The 13,964-nt window shown below is 40.9% G+C and overlaps 1 protein-coding gene across 1 annotated transcript; it reads right to left on the bottom strand.

The window, feature by feature from the left end:
• Positions 1-5,535: 5,535 nt before the first annotated feature.
• On the bottom strand, positions 5,536-13,562 carry LOC306805214 (vertebrate ancient opsin-like; the record flags this gene model as incomplete). The annotated part of the gene is made up of 5 exons (XM_079312704.1): positions 5,536-6,702; positions 7,866-8,105; positions 10,308-10,425; positions 11,006-11,216; positions 13,202-13,562. 5 exons carry the CDS (start codon positions 13,560-13,562, stop codon positions 6,472-6,474), a joined length of 1,161 nt encoding a protein of 386 aa, XP_079168830.1. The 3' UTR covers positions 5,536-6,471.
• Between the last annotated feature and the right edge of the window lie 402 nt (positions 13,563-13,964).

The raw sequence follows: 13,964 nt of genomic DNA, 5'->3' as shown, positions 1-13,964 counted from the left end.
TTATAAAACAAACACCACCAACAAAAAGAGAAGCTCTGTGGTTAGTCCCTGGTGTGACCCCTTTGGCATGAGGCTGCCTGGAACAGTGACTCCAGGGTTTGGTGTGTCCCTGCAGAGCTGCCTGGCTGCTCTGCCTTGCAGCAGACGCCAAGGGCACGGGGAAAGGAGAGCAGATCTGAGTCTGCTGTAGGCATCATTCCCATAATCATTTACTGCCATTCATCTGGAGTTTGAGCACTAATTTAGATTTCACAACCTTCCAACCTGTGCTTCAGCACCATCTGACCTGGAAGCTCTCCTGAAACAGGGAATCAGAGGGAATTCAGCATCCTGTGAGGGCAAATCTGTTCCTCTCTTGCGTATGGAGGAAAGACCAGCTCATCCCTGTCAAGTCACCAGGAAGAACTTCTTGAAGTCCCTTTGAGTATTAATTCAAGTCTCCAAATGCACTGTCTCCATGTGGATGTAGTGACAGGTGCTGTCAGCATGGGTTTTAAGGATGTGGTCAAATTAAAACTGAAGGCATGCTCATGTGCCCTGAACTATTCACTGGTACTCAGGGGATAAATGGATGGAACACTCTCAGCCAGTGCTAGGAGAGAGTGTGGGGCCTTTCATGAACATGGCTGTGGCATTTTTAAAAGTAGCAGGCAAAACAGTCTTCATTTCTGATTAAGAAGAGAGGAAATGCTTTTAATATATTGCAGCTTTCCAGATGGTTCCTTAAGACTTACTTAAGAGGAACAATTTTAGATCGCTTAATCCCATTTTTATAAAAATGCAGCATGGAATGTTAACAGTATTGCTGGTGGATAAAATATCTATTATAACATTCCCTGAAATATGAATCTTGATACTTATTATTATATGTATGTACATTTTTAAATATATTAAAATAAACATTGTAAATGCAATAGTCCGTGTATGAAGAAGCTTTTTCTTCCCCTGCCAAAAGAGTGGAGGAAGTCAGTGCTGAGTTCAAACAGTTGAAACCAACAAAATAAAGACCCCTTTCAGAAGTAAAGGCCAATATTTTTGGCTAGGAAGGTACAATAGATTAAAAGGGTGTTTTGTGACAGTGTCCATTACTATGGGAAATATTTAGGAAGATATTTCTTCATCACTGGATAACTGCTGAAATTTCCCTTTATTTCATACAATGCTTCAGCCTCACACATGATGGCAGAAGAGGGTGAGAACAAGAGTTCATTGGTATTTCTCCTGAATGACATTGACTTTTATTCCTACTGAAAATAACCTATTTAGCATTTTTTTGGTTATTATTATTGCAAGTACTGGCATTAGAATCTTAAGTGGGATGTACATTGAAATAAATTTGCACTGGAATTCCACACACCTTTCTGCTGCTTCATCACTGAGATTCAAGGGACATGGCTTACATCTGTACTCAATCAAACAGGGCTGTGTTGGCCAATATAATCTAATTGTTTGACATTTTTATAGTAATTCATTGAGACTAAAGAGAGATGACTACATTAATATCTTGATGCAGCTAGATAATAGTTGAGATAAAGCTGGCGTGCCAAATTGCTGAAAGGCCCTTAAATTCTCTTACAGATTTTTAACTATTTGTGACATAGAAAAGGGAAGAGACTTCAATATAATGCAATAAAGAGAAAAAATAGTACAATCTGTAACACTAAGTATTATATTAAAGAACATTATCATAAATTTTCTAGGAATCTTCTCTTCACCAATCATTTAAAATTGTATTTCTCAATAAGAAATGAGATGAGAATGAGAATTATTGTTAATGTTCATGACTCTGTTTTCTTGGCTAATCATTTTCACTAAGGTCATAATTAAACAGAGATGTTCTAGCCATATGATATGTCTATTATTCCTGTAGCTAGACTGTGGACAAATATGTCAAGTATGTCTGTGTGTCTGTGGGAGCACTCAGGCTGGAAGAGTGGTGAGGAGCATCATGGACACTAAACATGTGTGAATGCTGGACCTGCTTAGGCTTAGACCTCACCTCACTGTCAAACCCTTCTCTCCTTTGCAAGTGCATTTGTTGGGGGAAGTCTCTGAGTGGAATGTCAGATCTGCAGGTAAGAGCAACCAGAGGGAGAATATTAGAAGTGTTTTGTTTTGGAGGTGTTGCTCTGGACCCAGTGGAGAAATGAATGGAAGAGAAATCAGAAAACAAAGAAAAAGCAGGAATTAGAGCTTCATCCAAAATCAGAAACAGAGAGAAATGTGTTTCTCAAACTTGGTTTGATTGCTAATTGCATTTTTGCTTTCAGAGCCCTTGGCAATAAAGGTTCAGTGGGTAAGGGCAAGGTCTTTTCTTTCAAAAGTGGAAGAAACTCAGGTATGTGGTTAAGTTCATTTTTACCAAAAAACAAGACAAAAATATTTGCAAAAGGAGCAACCTGTTTATTATGAGATACAAATAGGTGATTTAGAAGTTAATCTGCATCAGAGCCATACTGGAGTAATCTGGTTTATGGTGAACCTCTGGTAGAGCTGATTTTCAGTAACAATCTCTGCCCCTCTCCATGCCCTTGCACTTTGACCAAGAAGTGCCTCCTCCAGCAGTGCTCTGCTGTACATGTGGCTTTAGGAAAAACAAAATCCATGTATTAAGACATTTGTATCTTCAAAAAGCAGTGAGGAATCCCCAGAGAAGCTGTGTTGTTTGTTGCCAGAGCAAGAACATGAACATTTTGTAAAGTGCACCAACACTACATTCAGTGCCTAAGCTTTCACCTTCATTCCTGCTAGTGGGTGATGAGGTGAGCTGATCTTATGACATTTTAAAATCTATTCTTTCTCTAAATTTGAGACTATGAAAAATAGCTTGGACAATATACTTTCAAACTTCAGCATTTTATCTCTTACTGAAATGATCTTTGAAAGGTATTTTGGATATTTTCTCCATGCCCAAATCCACTTGTTTGTTCAGGGCTTTTTCTCAAAATATTCAGCTGCAAGAACAGATGCCTTTGTTAGTTTTTCCACAGGAGATAACTGACACAGAGTGTCTCTGGTGAGCCACAGCAGGAGACAGGGCAGTGAGGAGGCAGTGATTCCAAAGAGAGCCTGAGCAGGGTTTGAGCAGAGCCCCCAGCTCTACAGACCTGTTCATGAGCTTGAGTCACCACTCCACAGCTCTGCACATGACACCAGGATACACCTGCTTTAAAAATGCACCTGTGTGGACTCCTTCCTGATGAGAGAGAACCATGGTGTGACAGCCAGAAGGTCCAGCACTGCAGAGCCACCAGATAGGTGACTTTGTTCACTGGGCATGCCACAAAGATGTCAAAAACAGGGCTGGAGTACTTGATCCTGGAAGCATCTGGGCAGCATGTCATGGCCCAAGAGGAGAGACTTGTTTCGTGCTGAAACACGAGGTTTCCAGCACCAGAAGGATCCTAGGATTGCTGTTATCTTTGAGGTAATTTCTGTTTTTTACTCAGAGAATCATTTAGCTTGGCTTCAGTGCCTGTGCCTTTCTTACTGCTATCCCTAAGGAACCAACATCACCTCATACTGCAGTAACTCTTATGGCAACCATCATTTGTATTAGGAAAAAAAAACCCAACAGCCATTTCTATTACAAACAAGTAGGTTGATTAAGTATTGGTGAGTTTTTTAATGAAAACACAAGGCAGTTATTGACCTGTGCCATGGAAGGCTTGTAGGAAGGGCAGTATCTCTCTCCAGGTTACATTGAGATGCAAATGACCACAATGTGGTGGAGTGTTATGTTGCTACTTTTGCAAACAATACACAATGCTGCAAATTATTTTTTAAATGTGATTTCTAGGCATAATCTTGGTGGCAAAATGAAAATTCAAGGGCACAAGGGCAAACAAGATGCTGCTTATTAGCTCCCAATCAATGTGAGCAAGCTGACTTTGGCAGTGTTCACACCTTTTATTAATGAAACCTTAAGGTCTTAAACCATCCATTGCCTAAATTGCTTTTTGTATATGCTAAAATGTTCATGTCATGCTGTTATCACATACTGCAAATATGTGTCCCTCTAATCATTGTGCACAACTCTGAGAAAAAGGGGGTGGGGGCGGGGGAAGCTGCCTCCCTTGCCCGTAGTTTTGTTTCTGGTTCTAAAAATTCTTTATTGTGTTACATTGAAAGACCTGACAAGCAGCTCCTGGGAACCCTGTAATATTTTGCTCGCAGGCTGGTGCTGTTCTGGTTGGCCGGCTGTGACAATGTGTCAAGGTGTTCACACATTTTAAAATGTGCTCTCTGGCCAGTAGGTAGGAAAAAAGATACAAAGGTATTCTCCTCCTCCTCCTTCTCCTCCTGAAAAACATTACTGAAGGCATTTTAAGATGAAAATACCCATTGAAACTATTGTTTCCCATGCACCTTTTGTTTCCATGCATTTTCACATTGTTTTTTTCTTTGTAATCACCTAATTTTTGTTGCTTTATTTTGTACTACAGAGCTATACTTTATATATCCTCACCTTCTCAGGAGATAAAATAATTCTGTTGCTTTTAATTAAACACTAGCACTCCTGCCAATTCTTCATGATTTAATACATGTAATACCATTAACTTGTGATTAACCTAGGTCAATATATCCTTGAAAGAGAAAATCTGAGTCTTAAATGCAAGAAATTTCACTTTTAACTAATATCTGACTGTTTTAAGGGGCTAACGAGCACAAAAAGGTGCATAAATTAAAAACAGAGTACCATACTCTTCCTATCTCACAGTATTTCTGAAACATTTTTAAAAGGCATATACATCTGTTCATTGTTCTGCTACAGATAACACAGGATTAAAGAATGGTAAAGAATGTGCCTGTCATTACAAGGATCAACGTTTGGGTTTAAGACTGAGCCCTGCAGAAGTTCAAGCCCAAATTACACTGTAAAAGGCAGTCACCTCATGAAATTTGTGAGATGAATAGGAAAACTGTGCAATCTTTGCAGTGAGTTCTCACATGTGCAGCTCATGATTTTATTTATAGAATAACCCCTCTCTTTGGATATTACCATTCCAAAATGAAATCAGGGCAATGGAATCTGAACATCCTTCTAATCAGAAAACAGAAAGGGTCCAGATCTTCCTAAGTTCTTCTGCAAAGGACACCTTGTAGAAAAGGTTCAAAGGCTTTTGTAAGATGCAAACCAGAGAGTGTGTCTGTGCATGGGTGTGAGTGCTGGGAGACCACAAGCAGGAAGGGATGGGCAAGCAGTCCCTGGGCAAGCCAGGGCCAGAGGGACTCAGGGACACTCCTGTGTGTGTCCCCCCACCAGCAGGAAGCTGCAGCTGCCTCCATGAGCAGGGGAATCACACAGGAACAGCCTGCAGCACACCAGGGTCTCAGCATTTGCTTTGTGCTGCGTCTGTGCCACCTTCTTCTGATGCCCCAGCATCTCCAGCTGCTGCAGGGATGCTTCTTGACTGCCCCGTCAGCAAGGGACTACTCAGGGACCAGCTTTCACCACAGGCATCTCAGGTAGTCCCACTCTTTTTCAAGGCAATATAGTTTTTCAAATACTAACTTAACAGCAGAAAAAAAACTGATAGAAACAAAATTTCTTTATTCTGTGCAAAATAATTATATTTTTTGAAGTAAAACTTAAAAAAAGTTTTGAAGTTTGAGGAACCATGGATGATTTATTCCATATCACATTTCTATACCTAAGGCCTGTACAGGGTGGAGCTAGTGTAGCTTCTCTATACCAGTATGGAACATTTCTTTCAACTGGCATTGTACTAATGTTTTCTCTAGAAAGAAAGGATTTCCATCCTAAAGCATTTAAACACAGTCAGCCTTTGTCTTTTCTCCTAAAATGCACTCAATTAAAGATAGATTTTATATAGTATTGAAATTCCAATGTGCATTAGCACCAGCTTAGTTCTTGACAACGTTTCATACAATGATTCCAAACACTGTGTAAAACAGAAGTCTGTATCATTACACTCATAACCTGGTTTGGCTTTTCATGTGCAAGTGGCATTCCACTAAAGCTAAATGTATTGCTGCACTTCACTGAGTGAATTAAGTGTAAGGTAGAACACAGCCACAGAAAGATGGCAATTTCCATTAGTTTTCACCATTTACAGAAGCAGTATTTGTGTTATAGTCCTTGCTTCTGAAAGTGGAGATGTAATAACAAGTTAATAGTTTGTTCTGGAATCAGCAGCCCAATAAAAGCAGTGAGGATATGACTTTAGCAGAACCAGGGACTTCAGGAGAGAGACACAGCAGTGTGGTGCCACTACCTGCTGCAAGGTGATTGTGGATTGGGAAGAGGAATGCAGTGGAGGAAGGGACTCGCCCTCTGGCTGGGTTGGACTGCAGCTGGAGAGCCAAGAAGCTCTTACACACCCTGAGGGATCTCTAAAGCTGGTGTCCACAGGACCACCCTGTCCCCAGGAACAACAGATCTTTATTTTAGGTGATTGTAACAATGAAATACGCTCTAGCATTGCGTGAACAATCCCATCTCCCACTTTACATGGGACGCATTTTGTTTTCTGAAGTTGTCAACAGAGCCAAAGATTGTTGCCTTCTGTGTTCATCTGCAGTTTTCCTCTTAGAAATGGTGCTGAGAGCTGCCATGGGGGCCATCTCAGTGCCTCTTCTGTCCTGGCTTAGCACTGCTCCCTCTGAAGTCAGGTTCATGCTGGACTCCCCAGTTCCTATGGCACTACAACTGAACATTTGAATCAGACACTGTCTGAACTAAAAAGTTGAAAAAACAGGAGATCGATCAAAATACATAGGAAATTTTAAAACAGTTCTGTAAATCAATCTTCATATTAGCTAAAAACATCTCTATTTCATCTATTGTTTCAGAACTACTTGCTAGGCATTCATAAGTCTTTGCTATTCCTTCACCAACAGCTAAAAGTCTTGGAAATTCTCTCACCAATCAGATGGGAATATAAAGAAATAACCCCATGAAATATATTTGCCTGCGCCACCATGAAGAACTCTAAACCTAAAAAGTGTCAGTCTTAGTCTAAAAAAAAAAAATTATTTTCTGCGTCTAGCTAATTATATCTAACATGGATGTAATTGACCATTTCTCCAGACTCATACTTTCATACACTAAATTCCTGGCTACTCAAAGATGGTTTTTCTTGTTGTTATCCACAAACAGGGCAAAGTGTAGCACACATCTGCGTGGTTTGGGAGATCAGGGTACTGTCCACAGGGTGTGGGATAAGCAATAGCTCTCTCAGCAAGATTGGATAAATAAATTTACCATTTCTTATTCAACAGTCACTTGATTATTTTTCTTTATTTAATTTATGTGCTTGATGCCACCACTCTCAGTTGCTGCATTCATTGCAGAAATCTTGTTTATGCCCATGTTTATTATCACACTGTTATCAGTGTGAGCACACAACACTCTGGTTCATCCCCATATCAGTTCTTTTTTTCTGCATCCAATCCTCTGCCTTCATTCCAGAGAAGAGAGTTCCCTGTTAAATGGGCGTGTGCAACACTTCTACCCCTGCACATAAACACCAAAACAAATTCAAGCTTTGAAAATGTGCACCCCACCTCAAGATCAACTTAGTGGTGTTACATTCCTAAAGAATTATTGGAATATACTGGGACAGTCCTGAGAACATAATTTTCATACAGGAAACTAACTCATGTTCCCTAAGGTCTGATTTTCCTTTGTAATATCTAAACCTAATAATTATTAGCACTTATATTTCAATAATGCTCAGAGATTTATGCTGTCTTTCACTGGGCAGATTATTTTTTCATTTTAAATGCCAGATATTATAATGCTTGCTAGCTGACACATAGGTAGGTAGAAATAATTCATTATAAGGCTAGATAAAATAGCAAAATAGGAGTGTTAGAGACATTCTGAGAGAATAAAGTACCTGTTTGTTCATGAAGACATAAATGATTGGATTATAAACGGTAGCTGTTTTGGAAAAGAAAGCCGGAATTGCTGCCAGACAAGGATCCAGCTCAATGGAGGGATAGGCAGTGACCAGGAGAGAAAAGGCAGCATATGGCATCCAGCAGATGAGAAAGGCAATGATTATAAAAACAACCATTCTAGTCACTTGTCTTTCGGGTCTCCTGGTAGTTCCCAGCCTGCCTTGTGCATCTGACACCTTTTAAGAAAAGAGAAAAGATTCTAGAAAACAAACAACAAGGTGTCCAGCCAGTGACTTTAGTGAGCTGTCCAGTTGCTGTGCTGGAAGGAAAAGCTGCTCTTCCCAAGGGATGGCTGCTGAAGTTTCTGCTGAGGGACATCAATTACCATAGACCAGCATTAGTGAATTTTGCTTTGCTTAAGCATCTTTATATTTTTATTGTCAGAGTGAAAAAAAGAGCATCACGGGGAGTCATAAACAGATAGTGAGCTGAATTCAAGCACTTTGTATTCCATGTAGCTTTTGCTGGGTGTCTGACAGCACGCTGCTGAGGCTGGGCAGCCTCCTCACGAGGGGCAAATTCAGGGGAGTCTGGTGGCTCAGGGGTGCCTTATGGCCTTCCCCAGAAGAGCATTCACAGTCTAATGGTGTCAGAATTAAAGTGGGATTGGGGCATTTAGCAGGAATGCTCTTCCTCAGTGATCATGCAAGAAGCTGAAGCACAGATGTTCATGAAGAGATTAGCTAATGTCAAACAGCATCTTTCTGGGAAACTTGCCTGCTTGCTTTTTGATGACTTAGTGAAACAAGACACTGTTATTTTACACGAGGAATAATTGTAATCTGTATGGCTCCAAGAAAACCTGATGCCAGGTCTTTCAGTATTATATTCTAATAAAAAATTATTTGTTTGCATAACATGGGCTTTTATCTTCCTGCTGTAAAATTAGAACTCTATGGAGACATTTTCTCTAATAATTTTTGAACTGCACTTAGAGAATTCAACATATTTGTACTTAAGGAGCTATAGAAGCACTTCCTAGGAAGGGCAATGCCCTCACCTCTGTGGAAAGTAGCAAACCAAATATAAACATAGTAACAACAACAACAATAATAATAATGAATTGTTATAAAAACTGCAAGCTATTGGCATTAACAAAGCTGTGTTTGGTACTGATATTTCCTGCCATTATATGATATTTCTACAGCATTTTTTCATGTGTGCATACACAGAGAGAGGCCTAGCCTCCCTTTCAGCAGAAGTGGAGTCCCCTGGAAAAAGAACACAATCTCCTTTATTGCACTCTCAGCTGTTTCATCTTTGTCCCATATCAGCCTGGTCTTTTTTTCACATACAGCTTTTCCTTTCTCTCTAAATACTGATAAAGAAAAAAACCAGTGCTTTATCTTCCAAAGAAAGGAATACTGCCGTAATAATTTACCTCTGTTGTAAATTGCTAATTTGTTATTTTCCCAAAGATTATTTTCTTTTATCTTTTTAGATGTTGCAGTGAAAGCTACAATTGGTATTGTAAAGCTGGGGTCACTGGGACTGAGGCACTGGCAGACTATTCCAGCCAGGAGCAAACCCACACTGTGACAACCTGGGACAAAATGCATGGAAAAGGATGGTTGGGAACATCAAATACCAGTTCTGATGCTTGGATCTCTCTCTGTTCACTGTAGTCAGATTTTTGAAAATAAGCTTAGTTTTTGAGATATAACCATATGGGAATTCATTCTAGATTTACAGAATATGTTGCAGGTACTGGCCTTTCAGAGCTTTGCAGTAAATAGAAATATCAATATTGTCCCAAAATCTTGACTTCCAATCCTGTACCAAATAGAAATTTACCTGTTCTATTGTCTTTGTCACTTTTTGCAGCTTCTCCTTTGAATCAGGTCAACACAACCATTAAAGAAAATTCAAAAGAATTTCTCAAGTCTTTTAAATATTCTTGGAAAATCCACTATTTTGTTTATTAAACAGCACTGCATTATTTACAAAGGCTATATCCTATTTTGAGCATATTACTAACTAGTAGGCAGCACTCTTAAAATTTACTACTGCAGTCATTTTAAGCTGCATTCTAATTTGTCTGGTTTGAGTCTTATGAAATGTCACTGAAGTGAACACAATTGTGAGTAAAGCAGTACTGGATGGTTCTGCTTACTTATGAGGTAGATATTCTTTCATTTCTATGATGTTTGACTAATGAGATGTATTGATATGTGATGGGAACTCCACACTTCACAACATCACTTCTAGCCCCAGCATGGATTTCTGTGTGTAAGGATAATTATGTAACAAGGGATGCAACTGAGTGTGTTTGCTGCCTGCAAATCTGATCTGCTCATGTCTGATCTTTATAGAAAATCAAACAAAGTAATTCCAAACTTTTGCCTGCACAGACATTTTAAAAGTTTACTTCTTCTTACCTTTTTTAGCTTCTGCACCAATTTTCCATAGGACACCAAAATCACCAATAAGGGGACTATAAAACAGGTGGTGAAGAATGCAATAATGTACGCACGGTCAGCATAAGCTCCTGAGTACCTGTACAAAATACAAAATACCTTGAGTATGTATTACTACTATGTGTTCTTACTGCTTACTTGGAATTTCATATTTCCAAAGATGTCACTAGTATTTTTGTCAGATGTTTTTATCCAGCGTGCCCCTCTGCAGCTCCAGTCATATCACTGGGCCAGCTCCCTGCCCAGGGCTAGGAGAGGATCCGACAGCTACAGGTACAGCACAGAAGAACTGGAGCTGGTGAGGTGGGAAGGGACATGTAGTCCAACCTCCTGCCCCAAGTAGAGCCAGCTATGGGATCAGACCAGCTTGCTCAGAGCTTTGTCCAGTCTTCTGAAAAAATCTATCTCTTTGTCCTTTGACTCCTGAGAATGAGCACAATGTGATTATTTTCATTAGAGATGGAGGCTCCACCCTTTAGAAATTTTTGTTTTAGAAACCGATCATGGAAAATTATGATCAGTATTATTAGAGCTTTCTTGACATCTATTTTTTTCAGAGATTCACATAATCTTTGACCCCTTCCTTTAAATTCATGGCCCTGAGGCATCCTGAGCTGCAAGTTTCATTTTTTTACCATACTCTGTGAGAGTGGCCTTACCAGTTAGGCTCACAAGTAGTTCCAATCTTACTGGTGGTGTAACTGCTCCAGCCAGCTGTTGGTGGAATGGTCCAAATGAAGGAGAAACTCCAGACAAAGACAATAGCCAGAGCTGCCTGCCTGCCCCGGAGGCGCGCGGCTCCCGGCGGGCGGCAGAGCAGGATGGAGCGCTCCAGGGCCAGCAGAGCCAGGGACCAGAGAGCTGCAACGCCTGCAGGGAGAGCACAGCCAGCATCAGGCCTGGAGGCACTGAGAAACAGCCAGCATCAGACCTGGAGATACTGAGAAACAGCCAGCATCAAACCTGGAGACACTGAGAAACAGCCAGCATCAGCCTAGAGGTAGAGAAACAGCCAGCATCAAACCTGGAGACACTGAGAAACAGCCAGCATCAAACCTGGAGATCACTGAGAAACAGCCAGCATCAAACCTGGAGACACTGAGAAACAGCCAGCATCAGACCTGGAGACACTGAGAAACAGCCAGCATCAAACCTGGACACACTGAGAAACAGCCAGCATCAGGCCTGGAGATACTGAGAAACAGCCAGCATCAAACCTGGAGACACTGAGAAACAGCCAGCATCAAACCTGGAGATACTGAGAAACAGCCAGTATCAGACTTGGAGACACTGAGAAACAGCCAGCATCAAACCTGGAGACACTGAGAAACAGCCAGCATCAAACCTGGAGATACTGAGAAACAGCCAGCATCAGACCTGGAGATACTGAGAAACAGCCAGTATCAGACCTGGAGATACTGAGGAACAAACACCATCCCAAACCACAGAATCCCTGAACTGTGTATTGTGAAAAGCCTCTCTGGAGGTCATTATTCCCCCTCTAGCACTGTCCAGCCAGCAGCTTGATCAGACCCAAGCCCAGCTGGGTTTTGAGTATCTTTGGAGACAGAGACTCCATCACCACTCAGGGAAACCAGTTACACTCTTTGACTACCTACAACATCAGACACCTTTTCTATCAACACAAATTATGAAAAGATGGGCAATTTATGTGCATTATTCTCATATTAATGAAGAGCATAAAATTTTCACATTTGTCCAGTTTGCCAGTCTACAGTATAAGGGCTACAAAACCAAGCAACTAATCAGGCCAATGAAGTAATTAGGACTTAGACTTTTCATTTGGTTCTACTCTGAAAAGCTGCAAATTATGTGTAACATCCAAATTAGTTAACTAAAATCTTTAAAACATTATCTTTGCAAAAATTATTTCAGGCTATGAGAAAACTGAAACCTGCAGACAGCTGTCCACAACATCAGATTATCGATTTAGGCACATATTACCTGGTTGAACACCAAAATCTTGAAATAGCCTGGTCTTTCTCCATAGGACACAGCTTACGTGCCACAAAGTGATGTAGAAGCATTGTCTCTCACCAACATTCCCTCTGTCTAGCCTAAACAGAGAGCAGCTGTAGGACTGCTTTTGAGGCTGAGGATCAGCATTGAGTGAGGCTTAGAGCAGACACAAGCATTACTGACTGTCTTCATGCAGCTTCATAAAGAGGGACAGGACACAGCAATGGGTGTGTGTCCCAAGGGAGCGGATGCCCCATTTTAAATGAATATCCCCTTTATTCTGCAGAGGTGTATTTACACAGGGTACTGTGTGGTGAGGATTTTTCCTCTTCAAGTACTTCTAATTTTTTTTTCTGTAGTAAGTGGACAAAGCCATGAAAAGGAAATCACAAGAAGATGAAGGTGTGTAAACTGTTACAGGTGTGTCCCTGCTCCTCAGAGCCCCTGGAGCACAGAGAGCACAACTCGTTCAGTGCCCTGAGATTTTCCACAGTTTATAGGCAGCCACTCACTCTTTTTCTCTCTCTCTTATTTATCTATACACACACCTAAATGCAAATACTGAAAATAGCTAAGCATAAGAATTTTTTCCTGAAATTGTTTTACCATAATCTCCACAACACTGCTATTCTATTGGCAAGCTCTTCCTCATCCTATGAAACATATTCCATGATCAGTACACATGTGACAGGCCCTGTATATGACAGGGATAGAGAGATCTATTTTTCACTCTCCACTACAGAATATATGTAACAGGGGGAAATTCCAGTGAATTCAAAGACATGCAAAGTCAGTGACTTCAGGATGCTGAAGTAAAATACATTGAAGAAAGTTGAAGGAAAAGAACATGCAACTACAAACAAAATCAAGCTTACCAAAAAATGTGACAGCAAATCCTTCCAATACACAAGCCCAGTATCCCATAAAAAAATATCCTTTTAGATTTGCTAAAAAGCTGATGGTACCACCAGTCAGTGAGACCAGGAAATCAGCCACAGATAAATTGACTATAATATAATTGACAGGTTGTCTCAATTGCTTGAACTTAAAAGTTACCAGGATTACAGCCAGGTTCTCAGCAAGTGACAGGGAGGTCACCACCAACATTACTGCTGCCAGAAGGCTGAACTGCCAGGGCTGGATGGAGTCCAGGGGACGACGGAAGGGATCCCAGCTGGCAGGAGCAGAGTCACTGGCCAAGAGCGACCCATTCTCAAATGCTCTCAAGGAATCCATTACTTCATTCAGTAGCAAAAATAATATCATCCAATATTGGAGTTTCAAATCAAATGTTTGCTCTCTCCAACAAAAGTGTGAACAAACTCCCCCTCCTTCTGCTCTCCAATAATAATCGAGGAAAAAATGTTTTGGTTGGAGGAAAGCTTAGTGCTGCAGAGTAAAAGTGGGAACAGGGATTAGCAAGAATATCAGAGCAGCTTCTGCCCCTCTCTGCCTGCTGTCTCTCTCTCCCTGCAGCTGTGCTTTCTCTGCAGCAGAGCCCAGCTGTAGGAGCTGCAGGTTTCCTCCTCCTGCAGCAGCCAGCAGTGCTCAGCTCAGCCCTGCTCCACTGGGAAAAAAGGCAGTGTTTGCTTGGGAGCCTCCCACACTTTCAGCACTTTAAAAGGAAAGGTGAGAGAG

This window comes from Erithacus rubecula, assembly GCF_903797595.1.
Source record: "Erithacus rubecula genome assembly, chromosome: 9".
In the NCBI taxonomy this organism is placed as follows: Eukaryota; Metazoa; Chordata; class Aves; order Passeriformes; family Muscicapidae; genus Erithacus; species Erithacus rubecula.
Note: the sequence above shows the minus strand (reverse complement) of the source record. Positions and strands in the feature narration are given on the sequence as shown.